The following is a 25771-nucleotide window of genomic DNA, read 5'->3' as shown; positions in this document are numbered from 1 at the left end:
TGTATCTAAGCCTCTCCTGTGTGATACTGACTGCTGAGCCGTGAATCTAATCCTATCCTGTGTGATACTGACTGCTGAGCCGTGTATCTAATCCTATCCTGTGTGATACTGACTGCTGAGCCATGTATCTAATCCTCTCCTGTGTGATACTGACTGCTGTGTGTATCTAATCCTCTCCTGTGTGATACTGACTGCTGAGCCGTGTATCTAATCCTCTCCTGTGTGATACTGACTGCTGAGCCGTGTATCTAATCCTCTCCTGTGTGATACTGACTGCTGAGCCGTGTATCTAATCCTATCCTGTGTGATACTGACTGCTGAGCCGTGTATCTAATCCTCTCCTGTATGATACTGTCTGAAGAGATGTTGGATCTAAGCCTATCTTGAATGATACTGTGGGCTGATCCCAAGTATCTGAACCTAATGTGTGTGATACTGTGTGATGTGGTACAGTCTCGGAGAGCCATGGAGACCTACATCCCTCATGTATTTTCTGCAGTGTGGGTCGGGGCACATGATCTTCTGCTCAGTGACTCATGGACTCTGCATACCTTGCTGTAGGAACCATGATGTGTGTGACTTACTTTCTAGGTCACGTACAGCGGTGCAGTAGCAATCACTGACTATACAGTCATAAATAGATCATATGGATGGCAGAAGAGCGGATACAAAGAGGTCCTCCTTCCATTTTAGACCACTCTAGCATCACTGAACCAGACCCTTCTCCAGCACTGCCGTGTGCGAGGCCCCTCCTCAGCGCTGCTCTCACCAGGCCCCTCCTCCACAGCGCTGCTCTGGGCCAGGCCCCTCCTCAGCGCTGCTTTCGGCCAGGCCCCTCCTCAGCCCTGCTCTCGGCCAGGGCCCCTCAGCGCTGCTCTCGGCCGGGGCCCCTCCTCAGCGCTGCTCTCGGCCGGGGCCCCTCCTCAGCGCTGCTCTCAGCCAGGCCTCTCCTCCTCAGCGCTGCTCTCAGCCAGACCCCTCCTCAGCGCTGCTCTCAGCCAGGCCCCTCTTCCTCAGTGCTGCTCTCGGCCAGGCCCCTCCACCTCAGCGCTGCTCTCGGCCAGGCCCCTCCACCTCAGTGCTGCTCGCGGCCAGGCCCCTCTTCCTCAGTGCAGCTCTCGGCCAGGCCCCTCTGGAGAAATGTGATATTGTGTGTAATATTTCTGTTTATTCAATGTTTATTTTACATCATCCACGAATCTCTATGTATCAGGTAATCTAGAATATAAGGCACTCAGGTGGGGTCGTCTCGGGGGTCGTCTGCTGCACTAAGTGTGAGCTCTTCAGCCCAGATTGGGAGGTTAACAAGAAGTGATGGAGTGAAAGGCTCAGCCACATAAAGAGTAAAGAACTGGGGGTCCATGTGCCCCGGACGTTACACTCCGGGGGTCTCTCGCGTGCTCCCATCTAGGCTGAGTCGGGGGCGCAGGCCATTTGTCTCCATTTGTGGCTTCGTCATATCCCGGAGGCGCTGGAGGATAGAAAGATGATGACAGGTAAAGAATGGAAACCTTACAGGCTTCACTCCTGCCTGCAGAGCTGCAATCACAATTCTGCTCATCTACTACATAGTGCATATATCCCACGATGCAGCTTTGAATGTGACTAGAGTATAAAATCTAACATTGGCAACGTGGAAAAAATTATTCAGAATTTGTGTAGATTTAACCCCTTAAGTGTCCTAAGTGATTCACTGCCCCCCACTTACCTGGCTGATGGTTCCTGGGGAGGTGACGAACAGGTAGAACATGTAACTGGGGATCAGCACCATGGATGAGAGCGCCATGAGCCAGCCGATGCCCTGACCCCACGCCGGGTACACATAGCGGCCTAGTGTCAGGGGGGTCATCTCTACCACGCTGAATATAAAGACGCCCTGCACAGGGAGGGGAGATAGAAGAAAGATGAGCCTGACCGATCCCAATATATGACCCTATGGGAAGGCAACGTCCTCACCAAACAGACGAAGGGGGTGAAATATGCCCAGCAGAGCTTCCACCAGGAGCAGGGCTGGTACCCAATCATCTCCTCGATGTCCTGGTAGAAGCGCTCCACTCCTGCCATGGGAGAAGGGAAAATAGGGCTTTGCTCACTATCTCCCCCTACAGGGCAGGGCACGTAGTGCACAAATCCAGCATCTCCAGGTCACTCACCGTAGCACCATGATATAGAGATCGTCTCGAAGAAGACCAGGAACAAGAGGCACATGCCACTGGCCGAATAGTAGTCGAAAAGTTTAAAAACGTAAATCCCTCCCTGGAATAAGAAAGAGGAAATGAGTACGGACTATACGGCCCCCACCCGCTATTTGGCTATTGCGTAAAGTACAGCCCCTAAAAAAATCACCATCTAAATCATTCAAGTAATCCCAACCATTAGATAAACCTGGCTGCTTTCTTCCAAACTGCGCCACCACTATGCACAGGTCGTGCGTGGTATTGCAGCTCAGCCCCATTCATTTCAATGGAGCTGCAGTAAAAATGCAACCAAAGTACGATGTGCTGAAGAAATACAAAGCAAGGGTTCACAAACTATCTAGCCTGCTGGATCACATACACAGTTCATATGTCTATGTCCTGTATATTCAGTCCATGGCATCAATGCCCAGATACGAGCCCACCTGCCCACAGCCAGGGCAGAACCAGTGCCAGGTCGCCGCACCCCAAGTACCTGGGTAATGTTAGAGAAGCCGACAATGAAGGAGACGAAACAGACGACAGCAATGAAGATTTTCTTTCTGCTTCTCAGAAATTGAGGGTATTCATCCACCAGCGCAGTGATAAACCCCTCCACCGTGCAAAACTGGAGAACGTGAAGAAAATAAGGCAGCACAGAGTATTTCAGGAGAGAAACGTACTCGTCGATTTTCTTACCTGGCTGTCCAAACCTAACATGACAAGCATGGAGAAGAAGAGAATGGACCAGATGGGGGACATCGGCAGCTGCGTGACAGCCTGTGGATACGCCAGGAAGGCCAACCCTGGTCCTGAGGAGAGACCACAATATAAGAGCTGGCACAGCACTGCGTAAGAATGATACAACGTACTTGACCGCACTGCGCAAGGGTGATACAATGCAACTGAACGCACTGCACAAGCGTGATACAACGCATCTGACCGCACTGCACAAGAGTGATATAATGTATCTGACCCTGCACTGTGCAAGAGTGATACAATGTATCTGACCGCACTGCACAAGAGTGATACAATGTATCTGACCGCACTGCACAAGAGTGATACAACGCATTTAACCACACTGCACAAGAGTGATACAATGTATCTGACCGCACTGCGCAAGAGTGATACAATGTATCTCACCGCACTGCGCAAGAGTGATACAATGCATCTGACCGCACTGCATAAGAGTGATACAATGTATCTGACCCTGCACTGCACAAGAGTGATACAACGCATCTGACCGCACTGCACAAGAGTGATACAACGCATCTGACCGCACTGCGCAAGAGTGATACAATGTATCTGACCGCACTGCGCAAGAGTGATACAATGTATCTGACCGCACTGCACAAGAGTGATACAACGCATCTGACCGCACTGCGCAAAAGTGATACAATGTATCTGACCACACTGCGCAAGAGTGATACAATGTATCTGACCGCACTGCGCAAGAGAGATACAACGCATCTGACCGCAATGCACAAGAGTGATACAATGTATCTGACCGCACTGCCCAAGAGTGATACAATGTATCTCATCGCACTGCGCAAGAGTGATACAACGCATCTGACCGCACTGCGCAAGAGTGATACAATGTATCTCACCGCACTGCGCAAGAGTGATACAACGCATCTGACCGCACTGCGCGAGAGTGATACAATGTATCTCACCGCACTGCGCAAGAGTGATACAATGTATCTCACCGCACTGCGCAAGAGTGATACAATGTATCTCATCGCACTGCGCAAGAGTGATACAACGCATCTGACCGCAGTGCACAAGAGTGATACAATGTATCTGACCCTGCACTGCGCAAGAGTGATACAATGTATCTGACCGCACGGCACAAGAGTGATACAATGTATCTCACCGCACTGCGCAAGAGTGATACAATGTATCTCACCGCACTGCGCAAGAGTGATACAATGTATCTGACCCCGCACTGTGCAAGAGTGATACAATGCATCTGACCGCACTGCACAAGAGTGATACAATGTATCTGACCCTGCACTGTGCAAGAGTGATACAATGTATCTCACCGCACTGCATAAGAGTGATACAATGTATCTGACACTGCACAAGAGTGATACAATGTATCTGACCGCACTGCACAAGATTGATACAATGTATCTGACCGCACTGCACAAGAGTGATACAATGTATCTCACCACACTGCGCAAGAGTGATACAATGTATCTCACCACACTGCGCAAACGTGATACAACGCATCTGCCCGCACTGCACAAGAGTGATACAATGTATCTCACCACACTGTGTAAGAGTGATACAACGCATCTGACCGCACTGTGTAAGAGTGATACAATGTATCTGACCGCACCGCACAAATTATACAATGTTTCAGTTTTATCTGGAGTGTCGCTTTAAGGATCGGTTCCGTCTCCACCTGACGCCGCTAACTCCTGGATCGGTTTCTTGGTGATTTGTGACATGAACCCAACAATGGAGAAGATGACAAGTCCGGCAAATATGCTGGTGAAGGAATTAATCCCACAAACAATGATGGAGTCTCTATAATCAGAAAACATTGGAAGCAGAGTCAGCACTGACATTGAATGACATTGGCATGATGGGAGTTGTAGTGTTGTACATACAGGTTGGAGATCTCTGCTATAAGGTAAACTCCTCACCTATATACATTATTGTGGAAGGAATTGTAGCTGCCCAGAGCAATGAGAGAACCAAGACCAAGTCCATAGGAGAAGAAAATCTGTGTGGCTGCATCCATCCAAACCTGAAAGAGACAATGCAGCATTTTAACACCTTACAATTTTCTACCTAACATAAGATCCTGTCTGCAGCCACCACTAGGGGGAGCTCCCTGTATACAGAGATACATGATAAGATCCTGTCTGCAGCAACCACTAGGGGGAGCTTCCTGTATTCAAAGATACATAAGATCCTGTCTGCAGTCACCACTAGGGGGAGCTCCCTGTATACAGAAATACATGATAAGATCCTGTCTGCAGCAACCACTAGGGGGAGCTTCCTGTATTCAAAGATACATAGGATCCTGTCTGCAGTCACCACTAGGGGGAGCTCCCTGTATACAGAGATACATGATAAGATCCTGTCTGCAGCCACCACGAGGGGGAGCTCCCTGTATACAGAGATACTGTACATGATAAGATCCTCTCTGCAGTCACCACTAGGGGGAGCTCCATGTATACAGAGATACATGATAAGATTCTGTCTGCAGTCACCACTAGGGGGAGCTCCCTGTATACAGAGATACATGATAAGATCCTGTCTGCAGCCTCCACTAGGGGGAGCTCCCTGTATACAGAGATACATGATAAGATCCTGTCTGCAACCACCAATAGGGGGAGCTCACTGTATACAGAGATACATGATAAGATCCTATCTGCAGCCACCATTAGGGGGAGCTCCATGTATACAGAGATACTGTACATCAGGGGTCCCCAACCGCCGGTCCGCGGACCAGCACCGGGCCGCTGCAGTGCCCTTGCCGGTCCGCGGACACAAGGGGAGCCAGGGGCGGTCAGTGGCGTAGCGGGGGCTGGGGCGGCGCGCAGCAGTTCTTAGCGGCGTGTGTAGTGGCGGCCAGGGAGCGATCCAAGCAGCTCCGCTGCCTGCAAGAGGGAATAGCAGGAGCGGAGCTGCAAGGACCCGTCTAGCTTCCTGCCCGCCGCCTGCGCTTCCTGTCTCTGACTGACACAGAGAGGAGCACGCCGCTGCTGTGTCAGAGCGAGGAAGCGCGGGCGATGCTGCGGACAGGTGAGAGGAGAGAGGTGGTGTGTGTATGTATGTCTGTGTGTGTGTAGCCTGGCCCTGGAGGAGATGGGGACATGAGGAGAAGGCCATGAGGGGAGTGATGGGGTGAAGGCAATGATGGAGAGACAGCAGTGATGGGGAGAAGGGAGTGATGGGGTGAAGGCAATGATGGAGAGACAGCAGTGATGGGGAGAAGGGAGTGATGGGGTGAAGGCAATGATGGGGAGACGGCAGTGATGGGGAGAAGGGAGTGATGGGGTGAAGGCAATGATGGAGAGACAGCAGTGATGGGGAGAAGGGAGTGATGGGGTGAAGGCAATGATGGGGAGAGGGGAGTGATGGGGTGAAGGCAATGATGGGGAGACGGCAGTGATGGGGTGAAGGCAATGATGGGGAGAAGGGAGTGATGGGGTGAAGGCAATGATGGGGAGAAGGGAGTGATGGGGTGAAGGCAATGATGGGGAGAAGGGAGTGATGGGGTGAAGGCAATGATGGGGAGAAAGGTGATGGAGCACTCATTCAAAACCTATGGTGAGTTGAGTCACATTATAAATGTTATTTAATTATAAGTATGCACTGCTAAACTACAACCGTGTCCATAGCCCCACCCCCTTATAACCAAAGCCCCGCCCCTACCACACCTCCATCCCCGCCCTGCCAGGCCATGGAAGAATGGTCTTGCTTGAAACCGGTCCCTTGTGCAAAAAAGGTTGGGGACCACTGCTGTACATGATAAGATCCTGTCTGCAGTCACCACTAGGGGGAGCTCCATGTATACAGAAATACATGATAAGAACCTGTCTGTAGCCACCACTAGGGGGAGCTCCCTGTATACAGAGACACATGATAAGATCCTGTCTGCAGTCACCACTAGGGGGAGCTCCCTGTATACAGATATACATGATAAGATCCTGTCTGCAGCCACCACTAGGGGGTGCTACTTGTATACAGAGATACATGTTAAGATCCTGTCTGCAGTCACCACTAGGGGGAGCTCCCTGTATACAGAGAAACATGATAAGCTCCTGTCTGCAGTCACTGTATGGGGATCTCCCTGTGTACAGAGATATATGATAAGATTCTGTCTGCTGTCACCACTAGGGGGAGCTCCCTGTATACAGAGATACATAATAAAATCCTGTCTGCAGCCACCACTGGGGGGAGCTCCCTGTATACAGAGATACATGATAAGATCCTGTCTGCAGTCACCACTAGGGGGAGCTCACTGTATGCAGAGATACATGATAAGATCCTGTCTGCAGTCACCACTAGGGGTGCTCCCTGTATGCAGAGATACATAATAAGAGCCTGTCTGCAGCCACCACTAGGGGGAAATCCTGTATAGAAAGATACATGATAAGATCTTGTCTGCAGTCACCACTAGGGGGAGCTCACTGTATACAGAGATACATGATAAGATTCTGTCTGCAGTCACCACTAGGGGGAGCTCCCTGTATACAGAGATACATGATAAGATCCTGTCTGCAGCCTCCACTACGGGGAGCTCCCTGTATACAGATACATGATAAGATCCTGTCTGCAACCACCACTAGGGGGAGCTCCCTTTATACAGAGATACACGATAAGATCCTGTCTGCAGTCACCACTAGGGGAGCTCCCTGTATACAGAGATACGTGATAAGATTCTGTCTTCAGCCACCATTAGGGGGTGCTCCCTGTATACAGATATACATGATAAGATCCTGTCTGCAGCCACCACTAGGGGGTGCTACTTGTATACAGAGATACATGTTAAGATCCTGTCTGCAGTCACCACTAGGGGGAGCTCCCTGTATACAGAGAAACATGATAAGCTCCTGTCTGCAGTCACTGTATGGGGATCTCCCTGTGTACAGAGATATATGATAAGATTCTGTCTGCTGTCACCACTAGGGGGAGCTCCCTGTATACAGAGATACATAATAAAATCCTGTCTGCAGCCACCACTGGGGGGAGCTCCCTGTATACAGAGATACATGATAAGATCCTGTCTGCAGTCACCACTAGGGGGAGCTCACTGTATGCAGAGATACATGATAAGATCCTGTCTGCAGTCACCACTAGGGGTGCTCCCTGTATGCAGAGATACATAATAAGATCCTGTCTGCAGCCACCACTAGGGGGAGCTCCCTGTATACAGAGATACATGATAAGATCCTGTCTGCAGTCACCACTAGGGGGAAATCCTGTATAGAAAGATACATGATAAGATCTTGTCTGCAGTCACCACTAGGGGGAGCTCACTGTATACAGAGATACATGATAAGATTCTGTCTGCAGTCACCACTAGGGGGAGCTCCCTGTATACAGAGATACATGATAAGATCCTGTCTGCAGCCTCCACTACGGGGAGCTCCCTGTATACAGATACATGATAAGATCCTGTCTGCAACCACCACTAGGGGGAGCTCCCTTTATACAGAGATACACGATAAGATCCTGTCTGCAGTCACCACTAGGGGAGCTCCCTGTATACAGAGATACGTGATAAGATTCTGTCTTCAGCCACCATTAGGGGGTGCTCCCTGTATACAGAAATGCATGATAAGATCCTGTCTGTAGCCACCACTAGTGGGAGCTCCCTGTATACACAGATACATGATAAGATCCTGTCTGCAGTCACCACTAAGGGGAGCTCCCTGTATACAGAGGTAGATGATAAGATTCTGTCTGCAGCCACCACTAGGGGGTACTACTTGTATACAGAGATGCATGTTAAGATCCTGTCTACAGTCACCACTAGGGGGAGCTCCCTGTATACAGAGATACATGATAAGATCCTGTCTGCAGTCACCACTAGGGGGAGCTCCCTGTATACAGAGATACATGATAAGATCCTGTCTGCAGCCACCACTAGGGGGTGCTACTTGTATACAGAGATACATATTAAGATCCTGTCTGCAGTCACCACTAGTGGAAGCTCCCTGTATACAGAGATACATGATAAGATTCTGTCTGCAGCCACCACTAGGGAGTGCTACTTGTATACAGAGATACATATTAAGATCCTGTCTGCAGTCACCACTAGTGGAAGCTCCCTTTATACAGAGATACATGATAAGATTCTGTCTGCAGCCACCACTAGGGGGTGCTACTTGTATACAGAGATACATGATAAGATCCTGTCTGCAGCCACCACTAGGGGGAGCTCCCTGTATACAGAGATACATGATAAGATTCTGTCTGCAGCCACCACTAGGAGGAGCTCCCTGTATACAGAGATACATGATAAGATTCTGTCTGCAGTCACCACTAGGGGTAGCTCCCTGTATACAGAGATACATGATAAGATCCTGTCTGCAGTCACCACTAGGGGGAGCTTCCTGTATATACAGAGATACATAATAAAATCCTGTCTGCAGCTACCACTAGGGGGAGCTCCCTGTATACAGAGATACATGATAAGATCCTGACTGCAGTCACCACTAGGGGGAGCTCCCTGTATACAGAGATAATGTACATGATAAGATCCTGTTTGCAGTCACCACTAGGGGGAGCACCCTGTATACAGAGATACATGATAAGATCCTGACTGCAGTCACCACTAGGGGGAGCTCACTGTATACAGAGATACATGATAAGATCCTGTCTGCAGCTACCACTAGGGGGAGCTCCCTGTATACAGAGATAATGTACATGATAAGATCCTGTCTGCAGTCACCACTAGGGGGAGCTCCCTGTATGCAGAGATACATAATAAGATCCTGTCTGCAGCCACCACTAGGGGGAGCTCCTGTATAGAGAGATACATGATAAGATCTTGTCTGCAGTCACCACTAGGGGAGCTCCTGTATACAGAGATACACGGTAAGATCCGGTCTGCAGTCATCACTAGGGGGAGCTCCATGTATACAGAAATACATGATAAGATCCTGTCTGTAGCCACCACTAGGGGGAGCTCCCTGTATACAGAGACACATGATAAGATCCTGTCTGCAGTCACCACTAGGGGGAGCTCCCTGTATACAGATATACATGATAAGATCCTGTCTGCAGCCACCACTAGGGGGTGCTACTTGTATACAGAGATACATGTTAAGATCCTGTCTGCAGTCACCACTAGGGGGAGCTCCCTGTATACAGAGAAACATGATAAGCTCCTGTCTGCAGTCACTGTATGGGGATCTCCCTGTGTACAGAGATATATGATAAGATTCTGTCTGCTGTCACCACTAGGGGGAGCTCCCTGTATACAGAGATACATAATAAAATCCTGTCTGCAGCCACCACTGGGGGGAGCTCCCTGTATACAGAGATACATGATAAGATCCTGTCTGCAGTCACCACTAGGGGGAGCTCACTGTATGCAGAGATACATGATAAGATCCTGTCTGCAGTCACCACTAGGGGTGCTCCCTGTATGCAGAGATACATAATAAGATCCTGTCTGCAGCCACCACTAGGGGGAAATCCTGTATAGAAAGATACATGATAAGATCTTGTCTGCAGTCACCACTAGGGGGAGCTCACTGTATACAGAGATACATGATAAGATTCTGTCTGCAGTCACCACTAGGGGGAGCTCCCTGTATACAGAGATACATGATAAGATCCTGTCTGCAGCCTCCACTACGGGGAGCTCCCTGTATACAGATACATGATAAGATCCTGTCTGCAACCACCACTAGGGGGAGCTCCCTTTATACAGAGATACACGATAAGATCCTGTCTGCAGTCACCACTAGGGGAGCTCCCTGTATACAGAGATACGTGATAAGATTCTGTCTTCAGCCACCATTAGGGGGTGCTCCCTGTATACAGAAATGCATGATAAGATCCTGTCTGTAGCCACCACTAGTGGGAGTTCCCTGTATACACAGATACATGATAAGATCCTGTCTGCAGTCACCACTAAGGGGAGCTCCCTGTATACAGAGGTAGATGATAAGATTCTGTCTGCAGCCACCACTAGGGGGTACTACTTGTATACAGAGATGCATGTTAAGATCCTGTCTACAGTCACCACTAGGGGGAGCTCCCTGTATACAGAGATACATGATAAGATCCTGTCTGCAGTCACCACTAGGGGGAGCTCCCTGTATACAGAGATACATGATAAGATTCTGTCTGCAGCCACCACTAGGGGGTGCTACTTGTATACAGAGATACATATTAAGATCCTGTCTGCAGTCACCACTAGTGGAAGCTCCCTGTATACAGAGATACATGATAAGATTCTGTCTGCAGCCACCACTAGGGAGTGCTACTTGTATACAGAGATACATATTAAGATCCTGTCTGCAGTCACCACTAGTGGAAGCTCACTGTATACAGAGATACATGATAAGATACTGTCTGCAGCCACCACTAGGGGGTGCTACTTGTATACAGAGATACATGATAAGATCCTGTCTGCAGCCACCACTAGGGGGAGCTCCCTGTATACAGAGATACATGATAAGATTCTGTCTGCAGCCACCACTAGGAGGAGCTCCCTGTATACAGAGATACATGATAAGATTCTGTCTGCAGTCACCACTAGGAGTAGCTCCCTGTATACAGAGATACATGATAAGATCCTGTCTGCAGTCACCACTAGGGGGAGCTCCCTGTATATACAGAGATACATAATAAAATCCTGTCTGCAGCTACCACTAGGGGGAGCTCCCTGTATATACAGAGATACATAATAAAATCCTGTCTGCAGCTACCACTAGGGGGAGCTCCCTGTATACAGAGATACATAATAAGATCCTGTCTGCAGCCACCACTAGGGGGAGCTCCCTGTATACAGAGATAATGTACATGATAAGATCCTGTTTGCAGTCACCACTAGGGGGAGCACCCTGTATACAGAGATACATGATAAGATCCTGACTGCAGTCACCACTAGGGCGAGCTCACTGTATACAGAGATACATGATAAGATCCTGTCTGCAGCTACCACTAGAGGGAGCTCCCTGTATACAGAGATAATGTACATGATAAGATCCTGTCTGCAGTCACCACTAGGGGGAGCTCCCTGTATGCAGAGATACATAATAAGATCCTGTCTGCAGCCACCACTAGGGGGAGCTCCTGTATAGAGAGATACATGATAAGATCTTGTCTGCAGTCACCACTAGGGGAGCTCCTGTATACAGAGATACACGGTAAGATCCTGTCTGCAGTCATCACTAGGGGGAGCTCTCTGTATACAGAGATACATAATAAGATCCTGTCTACACCCACCACTAGGGGGAGCTCACTGTATACAAAGATAGATGATAAGATCCTGTCTGCAGTCACCACTAGGGGGAGCTCTCTGTATATAGAGATACATGATAAGATCTTGTCTGGAGTCACCACTAGGGGGAGCGCCTGTATACAGAGATACATGATAAGATCCTGTCTGCCGACACCACTAGGGGGAACTCCCTGTAAACGGAGATACATGATAAGATACTGTCTGCAGTCACCACTAGGGGGAGCTCCCTGTATACAGGAACTTATCATGTATCTCTCTATACAGGGAGCTCCCACTAGTGGTAGCTGCATACAGGATCTTATGCATCTCTGTATACAGGGAGCTCCCCCTAGTGGTGGCTGCAGACAGGATCTTATCATGTATCTCTGTATTCAGGGAGGTCCCCCATAGTGGTGACTGCAGACAGGATCTTATCATGTGTATCTGTATCCAGGGATCTCCCCCTAGTGGTGACTGCAGACGGGATCTTATCATGTATCTCTGTATACAGGGAGCTCCCCCTAGTGGTGGCTGCCGACAGAATCTTATCATGTATCTCAGTATACAGGGAGCTCCCCCTAGTGGTGGCTGCAGACAGAATCTTATCATGTTTCTCTGTTTACAGGGAGCTCCCCCTAGTGGTGGCTGCCGACAGAATCTTATCATGTATCTCAGTATACAGGGAGCTCCCTCTAGTGGTGGTTGCAGACAGGATCTTATCATGCATATCTGTATACAGGGAGCTCCCTCTAGTGGTGGTTGCAGACAGGATCTTATCATATATCTCTGTATACAGGGAGCTCCCTCTAGTGGTGGTTGCAGACAGGATCTTATCATATATCTCTGTATACAGGGAGCCCCCCTAGTGGTGGCTGCAGACATGTTCTGTGTATGCAGGGAGTTCTTAACGTCAGGGTGTACTCACCTCAGATTCTGAGAGTTTGCTGAAGTTTGGGGTGATGTAGAATCGGATCCCGTCCATCGCTCCAGGAAGTGTGATCCCTCGGAAGAACAAGATTACTAGCATGAAGTACGGGTAGGTTGCAGAGAAGTAAACCACCTAAGCGATAAAGGGGACACTTATCACTTGAATGAAGCTCTGGTGTTAGTTACTGATGATTCACATGGCAGCACACATGACGCTGAGCCATAGGGGCAGTATATGCTGCCGTATACTGTAGGCTCTTCCACCATCAGTGGCGTAACTAGCGTCCGATGGGTCTTAGTGCAAAATTTGACCTGCAACCACCACTCCATGTTGATCAGATGTTTGGGCCCTTGTAGTGTTCTAAATCCTATAAGGACATACGTGTTGCGTCAACTCCCCCATTATGTAGAAATGTACTAATGTCCCCCATCCTGGGCACCTTCCTGGTATATGTGTCTCTCATCTGAGCTCATCCTGCTATATATATCCCCTATCATGGTAATTATATGTCCCCCATCCTGGTATATCTGTCCCCCATCCCAGTAGATAAAACCCTCATCCTGGTAGATAAAACCCCCATCCTGGGATATATGTCCCCCATCCTGGTATATATCCCCCATCCTGGTATATATATCCCCCATTCTGCCGCTGTTCTTTAACGTGTATAAAAAATGATTTCTTCTCCCCTTCCCTGCGCTCCCTCGCCATACAGCGTCCTCTTCTGAAGCCGGAAACTGACTTCTACGTGCGTCGGGCAGCGCATGACGCCATTCTCATGAGCAGCCTGTGACTAGTTTCCTGATGTCAGTTGCCGGCCTCTGATTGGCTGGCATCATGTATTACAGCGCAGGGACCCGGCGGCTCTCTGCACCGCAATACACTTCAGCTGAATGTGCGTTCTCAGACTCACATCCAGCTGAAATATTCGCTGTCATCGACGGCCTCCCTCCAGCACGGGCCTCATCGCGGTTGCGGCCTCTGTGACTGTGATCGTTACGCTCCTGTTCGTCATACTGCACCTTCCCAGTCCACTCCACTCCTTTCCAGATAGAGAAGTAAACCATGACCCAGGATAGTGCCAGGGTGCACGCCAGGGGCCAACGAATGTTCCCAGGTTCTCCAAGTCCGCTGGTGACCTGATGCATGTTCCTCCTGCAAATATAGAATAAAGCATGGGATTAGGAAAACATGGATACTCTCCACCAGAAACAGCGCCACTCCTGTCCTCAGGTTAAGTGTGATACTGCAGCTCATCACCATTCACTTCAATGCAGTAAATGTTGATAGTTTGCTTTCTACTGACAGAATAAAAGCAAAATAGGGCAAAGACGCCAATAAATCCCACATCTATCACCCGATTCCACCGGGCAGAGAAGATCTCGGGATCCAATTTTTGGAGACCAAATTTTAGCTGAAGATTTACTGGTAATTTGCAGATGTTTAAACCATATTTATGGAAATCCCCTTAAAGAAGTTGTCCCATGTCAGTCCCTTTTAGGCCATACGGACAATGGAGGATCTTAATAGGGGCGGATGGGGCGGTCGCCCCGGGCCCAAGGTTTTTTGGGGGCCCAGGAGCAGGGGCGGGCTGGGCCGGGTGGCAGAGAGGCAAATGCCCCCCGGACCGCTCCCCCAGCACCTGTACAGGGCCGGCCGTGCCCTGTGCTGTGACGCCGCCGGCAGCAGACAGCCGCCCGCGTCACATTCTATGAGGGGCCGGGAGCTGTGCACGGCCGTCACCTTGACGGCTGCTCAGCTCCGGCTGTACTTCCGGGTCAGATGTCGGGCGTGCGCGATGACGTCATCGTGCACGCGCCGACATGTCCCGGAGGATGCTGAAAGCAGAGGCGCTGCTGGGGAGCGAGCCGGCTGTGAGGTAAGTATGGGGAACTTTTTTATTTTTTTTTATTTATAAAATGAATTAAATGGGGGAGGGGGTGAGTGGGGGCTGTACACAATGAAGGGGGGGTGACTGGGGCCTGTATATGATGACGGGGGGGTGACTGAGGGCTGTATATGATGAAGGGGGGTGAGTGGGGGCTGTATATGATGAAGGGGGGGTGACTGGGGGCTGTATATGATGAAGGGGGGTGACTGGGGCTGTATATGATGAAGGGGGGTGACTGGGGGCTGTATATGATGAAGGGGGTGACTGGGGGCTGTATATGATGAAGGGGGGGTGACTGGGGGCTGTATATGATGAAGGGGGGTGACTGGGGGCTGTATATGATGAAGGGGGGGTGACTGGGGGCTGTATATGATGAAGGGGGGTGACTGGGGGCTGTATATGATGAAGGGGGGGTGACTGGGGCCTGTATATGATGAAGGGGGGTGACTGGGGGCTGTATATGATGAAGGGGGGGGTGACTGGGGCCTGTATATGATGAAGGGGGGGTGACTGGGGGCTGTATATGATGAAGGGGGGTGACTGGGGGCTGTATATGATGAAGGGGGGGTGACTGGGGCCTGTATATGATGAAGGGGGGGGCGACTGGGGGCTGTATATGATGAAGGGGGGTGACTGGGGGCTGTATATGATGAAGGGGGGGTGACTGGGGTTGTACAGGATGAAGGGGGTGAGTGGGGGCTTCACAGGATGAAGGGGGGATGAGTGGGGGCTTCACAGGATGAAGGGGGGATGAGTGGGGGCTTCACATGATGAAGGAGGGTGAGTGGGGCTGCACATGATGAAGGGGGGTAAGTGGGACTGCACATGATGAATTAAGGGGTAAGTGGGACTGCACATGATGAATTGGGGGTTAGTGGGACTGCACATGATGAATTGGGGGTAAGTGGGACTGAACATGATGAATTGGGGGTAAGAGGGACTGCACATGATGAATTGGGGGTAAGGGGGACTGCACATGATGAATTGGGGGTAAGGGGGACTGCACATGATGAATTGGGGGTAAGTGGGACTGCACATGATGAATTGGGGGTAAGTGGGACTGAACATGATGAATTGGGGGTAAGTGGGACTGAACATGATGAATTGGGGGTAAGAGGGACTGCACATGATGAATTGGGGGTAAGGGGGACTACACATGATGAATTGGGGGTAAGGGGGACTGCACATGATGAATTGGGGGTAAGGGGGACTGCACATGATGAATTGGGGGTAAGGGGGACTGCACATGATGTGGGGGTAAAATTAACTGCACATGATGATGGGGGAGTGGGGCTGCACATGAAGTTGGGGGGAAGGGGACTGCACATGATAAAATGGAAGGGGGGATAAGGGGCTGCAAATGATGAAGCAGCACTGCAGATGAAGTGAGTGGGTGATAGGGGACTGCAATGGATGAAGTAAGGGGACTTCAAATTAAAGTGGGGACATTAAAGTGGATCCCCTATGGCCAGGATCACGTTGGGCGATTTTGTGCGTATTGGCCGTAGGCCTACAGATTATGTGCAACGTCTTTTTAGGCCATGTCCACACGTGGTGGAATGGTGGCGGGTTTTCCGTATGGACCCGCAGCAAACCAAGTGCTGCGGTCCGTACGGCTGTCAATTCCCGCACGGGGACCGCAGCGCTCAGGTGGGAAGGGGGGTACAGGGGCCCAGGTTTTATGAACAGCCCCGGGCCCATAGTCCACTTAATCCGCCACTGCATACGGACACCCCAAATCCAGCCGACACTTACTCCCAAAACTCGGTGACGGCGCTGGTGAGGTTAGTGGTGTCGTTCAGGGAGTAGTTGGAGAAACATCGTTCTGTGTTCCAGCTGTTGTCACAGCTCTGCCAGGGCAGGGTCTTCTCAGCGGAGGAGGGAAGAGGAAGAGGATGAGGATGACAACCCTAAAATATGACCCATCATGACCCACCAGAAAAATCTCCTCCTTCGTATGAACTGAAGAACATGTTCATGGGGTTATTCCCCTTCCCCCAACAGGACAGGTTCCCCAGGTGTGATCCATCCAGAGAGCCGGTCTCCGCTGCTTGTAATGATAATGTAAGATATGACTTTTCCGGAACATTCCAGAATCTTCCATTCACTACACTGACCAGACCGATCCATGGCTGTCACACGCCACTGACACTGCTGCTCTCCAGTGTCGGCGGCTTTACACTTCTTCGGCTGCTGCCTGGCATTGAGCATACGGTGATCTCTTTCTTACTAGTAGCTGCCCACTGCCCCCTATGAAGCTGGAGCCGAACAGAACTGGTCCCAGTAGTAAGATTATCTCCGCCCTCCCAGTACGATCCAGTCTACCAATAATAATTGTCTCATTTAAAGGGGCCACAAACATTAGACTATGGAGTAGAAAGTTCAGACACCATTTAAAAGGAACCAAAATTTCAGCAAATCCCCCATATCTGGATTATATTCCATCGGTGACCACCAGAGGACGCCACTGTGAATGATACTTTGCATACTGGGGCAGTCAGGATCATCAATACCATAAAGTCAATATAACCCCCCCCCCCTTACTGAGCCAGGACCCTCCAGCAATGAGAGACCACCCCCATTTAAAGGAGTATTGACCCTTTAATAGGGAATTCGTGATGAACTTACCGAGGAGAAGGAGCTAAAGAGATAATAAAGGGCCCAGGCGATGATCACAATGTAGTAAATGTTCAGCCAGAAGGACAGCACCACGGCGGCCATCCCGACCCCTGCAAAGGACGAGACGCCACGAAGACAACCTCAGACAGAAAGTACTAAGAGCGACCCATAGGATTAGTAGGAAAGTGACGGACGGCGACGTTTGAACGAAAACTTTCCTATAGACTTTGCAAAATATTAGAAAGTTCCAGAACTTCTTCAAATACAGATATTAATTTTCCTTTGCAAAAAAAAAGGAGAAAGCCTGTAAGAAGGGCGAAACCCAAAGGGAACCAATCAGCGTTTCTGTCACTGTACCTTTAAACATGGGCGCCAGCTTCCACACCCCAAGACCACCAATAGACGTGAATTGCCCCAGAGCCGTCTCCAGAAAGAAGAGCGGGATCCCAGCAAAGACCAGAGTCAGAAAATAAGGGATGAGGAAGGCACCTGGCGGAGACACAATGACAACACTTACGGGCCGGGCGGAGGCACCATGGCCACCGGGCTGCGGGATATCGACACCTGGTCACCCGGCATCAGAGAGGACTATGGTCCATCTCAGCATTTTGGTGACCCCGGCCGCTCACCTCCACCATTTTTTCCGCACAGGTACGGGAAGCGCCAGACATTCCCCAGCCCGATGGCGTAGCCCACGCACGACAGCAAGAAGTCAAATCTCCCCTTCCACGTCTCCCGCTCCTCGGAGCTGTCCTTCTTCTTCTTGGGGTCCGCAGCCGGGGAGTGCGTCTCGATGGGGGCAGCCTGGCGCCCCTCGCACGGGGAGTTCAGCTCCACGGAGTCTCGGTCTATCTTGCCCATCCTAGAGTGCGGAGAGCGGGGGTCTAAGATCTCATATCTATCTCTTCAGTTACATAAGGGTTAATGAAGTCCTGGCCCCGGGTGGGCACCAGGTACCTTGTGAAGCTGCTCTACCTGTATTATCAGTGCCGTCTCCCCCGGATCCAGGACTCGCAGTGAATGCCCGGGCACCGCTCTGCCTCCTCCGGCCACCTCCAGCCCAAACCATCATTATCCCTCATATTGATTTGCTGTTAATGAGCATCGAGTCCGTGTCGGATACAATCAACCATCAACGTGTCTGACGCTCAGCTCTGGTGAAGTGTCGCGGAAGGACAGAGTTATAAGAGCGGCCCGGACCGTCGCCCGCCACGTGCACCCCTCCATACCCCCGACCCTCATCATGTCTCTAGGTGGTCTTAAATAAATAGAATTGGAAATAATCATCTGTTCGACGCCTGTGACATGTGTCCTTCCTCTCTGATAACATTTCTAAGTGACCCCCCCCACACACTCGATACTGGTTAAGCAGGGGTGGTTCCCTAGTACTGACTAGATTAAGCGTGGGCGGAGTCTGCTGAGCAGAAGGCGTGGCTTCTTCAGAAATGAAGCATCCTGGCTACTTTTCCCCAGAATCACTCCTTCCCACAAACACACTTTTGGGGAGGCCGACAGAACGTTTTTGCTTAACGGCTTCTTACCAATGTGACTGCCTAATTGTATACTGTAATATAAGGTGCTGTCACTAGATGTCGCTGTTGTAAAAGGTTCTATATACTGTATACATACTATATATATATAGGGCTACGTCCAGGACGTGAGTTCAGTGTGTGGCTGAAGCCGCATGGCAGGTAGAAGTCTCTCATTACTAAGCGGAGAAAAGAACTCGGTCGGAGAAGTGGAAAAGTCCCCACAGAAGGGTGTATGGCATCCATGCTGGGGACCATCTCCACCAACCACCGCTTACAAGCCCCTTTTAGCTGTTGCCCAGTATATTCTGCCCATCCCAGCCTGTTTTTTTTCATCTGCTGCTTTCCCATTCAGTCCTGGCATTTGAAATCACACAGGCCCAGCTGTCCCCGTCCCCAAGCACCAGATGGGATATATTACTAATATTACCCTGGATGGAGGAAAGCGAGATTTACTACAAGACCGATATGTCTAATGATAGCCGTGACGGCTGGAGTAAGTGATGGAGTCAGAGACTTTGTGCTCTGTCACAACTCTTTACAGTGTGGGGGTCTTGAGAACACCGATTCTGCTAACAACGTAGCAGACAAGGCGGCCCATGACCAGACCGGCCCTCCTGGAATTTGCCAGATTAGCCAGATGGCCAGTCCGGCCCTGCTCCCGTGTCTTACCTTCTTCAGTGCCTCCTCCTCCTGTCCTATTCCTTGCTCTGCACCTCCATGCGCCCCCGCTCCCTCCCCGGTCGCTTCTTTCCCCCTCCCGGGCTTCTGCCCTTTTCAGGAGAATGTCACTAATTGTGGAGACATCTTCGTCTTCTTTCAGTAAAACACCTATGGCCAAAAGCTGTTTTCTTCCAAGACCGATCAGTGCTCAGCGATCCTCCACGTAACGAGAGGAGACATCAAGTGTCTCACATCTTCAAACCTCCCCTTTAACGAGACCAGATCCCGGCCGCGTAACTCGCTGCCATAACCGGGCGTGATCCACCACAATTAGAGGGTTCACTCAGAAGGACAAAGCGACAAGAAAGCTGCAGCTGATCTTCTAGTTCTTGTGCAGCTATCGTTCTCTGTTATCAGCCATCGCAGGCTACTTATATGACAAAGTAAGACAATCTATTGTCCTCTGCTATCAGCCACCGTCTATATTCATGGATTCAGCTATAATTGTTATGTGTAATGGGGTTACTGGCCCTTTAAGAGTTGCACCTTTTCTGCACACTTTGGGTTTTCTAGACCCCAGGTTCTCACCGTTCAGGGGTCTTTTATTTCCAGCCCAATCCTGACACCAGCACCGAGCTCCGCAGCCCTCGTCGTCACAGATGTCACGTTGCATTATGTCTGCACCAGTGAAACTCTTTAAAAATATACTGGTTCTTATCGTGAAGCACAAACCTGCGAAGCGAGAGAAGTAGAGCAGATCGCGGGGTTAACCTGCGCCGCTCCACACTCCATTACTGCCCCCACATCATTCACTGCCGATCTGATGGGTGGGCTGCTACTTGGTTACTTTTATTCTTTATTATTTATGTGGCAGAACCAAAGAGTAAAGCCCTAGTATAACTATAGGGGGCGCTGTACACACAGTCATCTGGAGGGTGTGCCTCCACTGTGTAAGAGAGCAGCTGTATACTGATTAATGGGCTAGCACAAGCTTTGTATTGAGCCTTCAAAGCTTAACGAGACTGCAAAACTGTTAAATCATTTGTATGATGATCAGCTGCATGTCTGTGTCCACCACTAGGGGGAGCTCCCTGTATACAGAGACACATGATAAGATCCTGTCTGCAGTCACCACTAGGGGGAGCTCTCTGTATACAGAGATACATGATAAGATACTGTCTGCAGTAACCACTAGGGGGAGCTCCCTGTATACAGAAATACATGATAAGATCCTGTCTGCAGTTACCACTAGGGGGAGCTCTCTGTACACAGAGATACATGATAAGATACTGTCTGCGTAACCACTAGGGGGAGCTCCCTGTATACAGAGATACATGATAAGACCCTGTCTGCAGCCACCACTAGGGGGAGCTCCCTGTATACAGAGATACATGATAAGATCCTGGCTGCAGTCACCACTAGGGGGAGCTCCCTGTATACAGAGATACATGATAAGATCCTGTCTGCAGTCACCACTAGGGGGAGCTCCCTGTATACAGAGATACATGATAAGATCCTGTCAGCAGCCACCACTAGGGGGAGCTCCCTGTATACAGAGATACATGATAAGATCCTGTCTGCAGTCACCACTAGGGGGAGCTCCCTGTATACAGAGATACACGATAATATCCTGTCTGCAATCACCACTAGGGGGAGCTCCCTGTATACAGAGATACATGATAAGATCCTGTCTGCATTCACCACTAGAGGGAGCTCCCTGTATACAGAGATACAAGATAAGATCCTGTCTGCAGCCACCACTAGGGGGAGCTCCCTGTATACACAGAGATACATGATAAGATCCTGTCTGCAGTCACCACTAGGGGGAGCTCCCTGTATACAGAGATACATGATAAGATCCTGTCTGCAGCCACCACTAGGGGGAGCTCCCTGTATACAGAGACACATGATAAGATCCTGTCTGCAGTCACCACTAGGGGGAGCTCTCTGTATACAGAGATACATGATAAGATCCTGTCTGCAGTCGCCACTAGGAGGAGCTCCCTGTATACAGAGATACATGATAAGATCCTGTCTGCAGCCACCACTAGGGGGAGCTCCCTGTATACAGAGACACATGATAAGATCCTGTCTGCAGTCGCCATTAGGAGGATCTCCCTGTATACAGAGATACAAGATAAGATCCTGTCTGCAGTCACCACTAGGGGGAGCTCCCTGTATACAGAGATACATGATACAATCCTGTCTGCAGCCACCACTAGGGGGAGCTCCCTGTATACAGAGATACATGATAAGATCCTGTCTGCAGCCACCACTAGGGGGAGCTCCCTGTATAGAGAGATACATGATAAGATCCTGTCTGCAGTCACCACTAGGGGGAGCTCCCTGTATACAGAGATACATGATAAGATCCTGTCTGCAGTCACCACTAGGGGGAGCTCCCTGTATACAGAGATACATGATAAGATCCTGTCTGCAGCCACCACTAGGGGGAGCTCCCTGTATACAGAGATACATGATAAGATCCTGTCTGCAGTCACCACTAGGGGGAGCTCCCTGTATGCAGAGATACATGATGAGATCCTGTCTGCAGTCGCCACTAGGGGGAGCTCCCTGTATACAGTGATACATGATAAGATCCTGTCTGCAGCCACCACTAGGGGGAGCTCCCTGTATACAGAGATACATGATAAGATCCTGTCTGCAGTCACCACTAGGGGGAGCTCCCTGTATACAGAGATACATGATAAGATCCTGTCTGCAGCCACCACTAGCGGGAGCTCCCTGTATACAGAGATACATGATAAGATCCTGTCTGCAGTCACCACTAGGGGAAGCTCCCTGTATACAGAGATACATGATAAGATCCTGTCTGCAGCCACCACTAGGGGGAGCTCCCTGTATACAGAGATACATGATAAGATCCTGTCTGCAGTCACCACTAGGGGAAGCTCCCTGTATACAGAGATACATGATAAGATCCTGTCTGCAGCCACCACTAGGGGGAGCTCCCTGTATACAGAGATACATGATAAGATCCTGTCTGCAGTCACCACTAGGGGAAACTCCCTGTATACAGAGATACATGATAAGATCCTGTCTGCAGTCACCACTAGGGGGAGCTCCCTGTATTCAGAGATACATGATAAGATCCTGTCTGCAGCCACCACTAGGGGGAGCTCCCTGTATGCAGAGACACATATAGAGCTTTCTCCTATTCTGGCAGTGTTGCTCTGGCATTTTATTCATGAAGCATTATCGTCTGCAGGGTGGGATGCGGCACACGCGGTCTGGCAGAAGGCGTGTGTTTGGCGGTAAGTGACTGGTGCGGCAGCTGGAGTCCAGTAAGACATCATGAGACAGTTAGGTGCCCGGGGCCGGTCCTGCGGGCGGCCGCTCTGATAGGACGGAACGTGGATGGAAACACCGGGGCTGCTGACGCTTCTTTACAAGTGGAAAATGTGTGAGTGCGGCGGGCGGCAGCGCTGCCAACATGTGACGTGGACGCTGCTATTTTTACTCTGCTCTGAGCCAAATAACTCGTGAAATGGGGAGGAAATCAGAGCGAACAGGGGGAAGGGGCGCCGGGGGACATCAGTGACCTCCCTGTGCGGCCGCAGAACACCACAAAATATGGAAAGCCGACAGATCTGGGGCTGAATGAAAAGTTCTGCGGTCGTCAAGATGTCCGCTTGCTGTCAGTGAATCAGACACCTGAGGCTGCAGGGTTTGATATGCTCTTTAGACTGGATACACCGGGAGTAAACCACTAGATTGATGAAAAACGTCATTTTCTGGGCCTAACCCTGCAGTTTTTCACACCTTTTTCTCTGGCTTTTTTTCTTCCAATTGCATATAGTGCCACCTAATGGTTGGGACAAGAGATTACACCCATTTACAAGGACAATAAGCTAGAAGTCATTGTTCCCAAAGGATTCCACGATATGATTAAACCAAGAGATGATATATCAATATCCGGCGCTGATGACAGTAGAGACTGACTTTACTTTTAGCTAATTTTTTTACTGTTCAACAGCAACATCTAATGGACAAAAGTGGTATTGCAAACATTTTTTGCAAAAAGGCACGGATTATTTTATTCCCACCATTACCTTTTCCTATTATTACAGTGACATTACTGTTACTTTGAGGCTTTTTATCTCTCTTTGACCACTGTTAGGAAAGAACAATATTTTGCGTGTGACTTTTGAGCAGTGGTGACAGCGGACGGAGGCTGCTCGATCCGTGGACAGCATGTATCACTGTATCAGACGGGTCTGCTGTCAGGATCTCTTTAAATATTCACTTTATTAAAACCAGGTCTGGCATTTTTCTTCTTCACCATTGTCCTCATCAACTCTTCACCGTCCAGTGCTCGAAAGTGTCCAGGTATCCTCAGAGTCCAGCACATATCTGCCTCTGCCAACTTCTCTGAAACAGCCGTGGTCTCCCAAAATAGTTGCAACAAAACATCCTAAGAATCAGCACCTCACCACTAGGGTGCATCCAAGAGAACATTTAAAGGACATAATAGAGGTGCGGAGGGGGGGTTGATGAAGGGGTGTCCTGAAAGGGGTGCAGCTGCACAAGGAAAAATGACAGTGGAAAACAGTCTCTCGCTGCAAGAGCGACCAGGAAAGAAAGTTATGGCCTAGCCATCAGGTATGGTCTAGTCATCAAGTATGGTCTAGTTATAAGATACTGTATGGTCTAGTCACAAGTATGGTCTACTCATCAGGTATAGGTCAGTCATCAGGTATAGTCTAGTCGTCCGGTATAGTCTAGTCATCAGGCATGGTCAAGTTACCAGATATGTTCTAATGATCACGTATAATCTAATCATCAGGTATGGTTGTCGTCAAGTATGGTCACGTCATCAGGTATGATTTAATCATCAGGTATGGTCAAGTCATGCTGACTTCTAGAGGTGCCATACCTTTCGTGGTATTCCCACTTTCCAGATGCACTGTACCCTATATAGTTTCAGCATTGAGATCTATATTCTAGCCATCAGGCATGGTTTTGTTGTCAGGCATGGTCTAGTTGTTTTGTATGTTTTTGTCCTCAGATATGGTCACGTCATCATGTATGATCACGTCATCATGTATGGTGTAGTCGTCAGGTATGATCTAGTCGGTAGTTATGGTTTAGTTTAGTCGTCAGGTATGGTCTAGTCATCATGTTTGGTCTAGTCATCAGGTGTGGACACAATATCATGTATGGTTTAGTCATCAGGTATGCTCTAGTCATCATGTTTGGTCTAGTTGTCAGGTAAGGACACATTATCAGGTATGGTCTAGTCATCAGGTATGGTTTAGTCATCAGGTATGGTCTAGTCATCAGGTATGGTATAGTCATCATGTTTGGTCTAGTCATTAGGTATGGTCTAGTCATTAGGTATGGTCTAGTCATCATGTTTGGTCTAGTCATCAGGTATGGTCTAGTCATCAGGTATGGTCTAGTCATCATGTTTGGTCTAGTCATCAGGGATGGTCTAGTCATCATGTTTGGTCTAGTCATCAGGTATGGTCTAGTCATTAGGTATGGTCTAGTCATTAGGTATGGTCTAGTCATCAGGTATGGTCCAGTCATTAGGTATGGTCTAGTCATTAGGTATGGTCTAGTCATCATGTTTGGTCTAGTCATCAGGTATGGTCTAGTCATTAGGTATAGTCTAGTCATTAGGTATGGTCTAGTCATCATGTTTGGTCTAGTCATCAGGTATGGTCCAGTCATTAGGTATGGTCTAGTCATTAGGTATGGTCTAGTCATCATGTTTGGTCTAGTCATCAGGTATGGTCTAGTCATTAGGTATAGTCTAGTCATTAGGTATGGTCTAGTCATCATGTTTGGTCTAGTCATCAGGTATGGTCTAGTCATCAGAGCATGGACAAGTCGTCAAGCTTCTGCCTTTAGTTGTGAAAACATTCTATGACAAGTCACATTAAACTACTCATTTCACCAACCCAAACTTAAAGATGGAGCTGCCCTATAAGTTACTTTTAATGAGACAATCCAGACAAATCTGTTGGGCATTGCTTGAGGGAAATAAAGGAAAACACCTATGAGAGAGTCGATTTGTCAGGC

General features: G+C 49.4%; 1 protein-coding gene across 2 annotated transcripts; it reads right to left on the bottom strand.

Annotated features, from left to right (window-relative positions):
• Positions 1-1236: 1236 nt before the first annotated feature.
• Positions 1237-19282, bottom strand: LOC141048523 (sodium- and chloride-dependent GABA transporter 1-like). 2 transcript variants are annotated; one of them, XM_073544211.1, is made up of 15 exons: positions 19274-19282; positions 18161-18401; positions 17889-18020; positions 17541-17641; positions 16668-16777; positions 14044-14176; positions 13022-13156; positions 4826-4929; positions 4582-4706; positions 2874-2986; positions 2671-2802; positions 2154-2256; positions 1957-2057; positions 1709-1876; positions 1237-1471 (listed from the first exon to the last, which is right to left on the bottom strand). In XM_073544211.1, the coding sequence occupies exons 2-15, from the start codon at positions 18390-18392 to the stop codon at positions 1376-1378; spliced, it is 1785 nt and encodes a 594-aa protein (XP_073400312.1). In that variant the 5' UTR covers positions 18393-18401; positions 19274-19282; the 3' UTR covers positions 1237-1375. The 2 variants fall into 2 exon arrangements, with proteins under 2 accessions (XP_073400312.1, XP_073400311.1); XM_073544210.1 differs by lacking the exon at positions 19274-19282 and having other exon boundaries at positions 18161-18392.
• Positions 19283-25771: the final 6489 nt, after the last annotated feature.

Source organism: Dendrobates tinctorius, unplaced genomic scaffold (assembly GCF_039654945.1).
Source record: "Dendrobates tinctorius isolate UK_male_01 unplaced genomic scaffold, ASM3965494v1 ptg000136l, whole genome shotgun sequence".
In the NCBI taxonomy this organism is placed as follows: domain Eukaryota; kingdom Metazoa; phylum Chordata; class Amphibia; order Anura; family Dendrobatidae; genus Dendrobates; species Dendrobates tinctorius.
The sequence above is the reverse complement of the archived record's forward strand: the minus strand, read 5'-3'. Positions and strand labels throughout refer to the sequence as shown.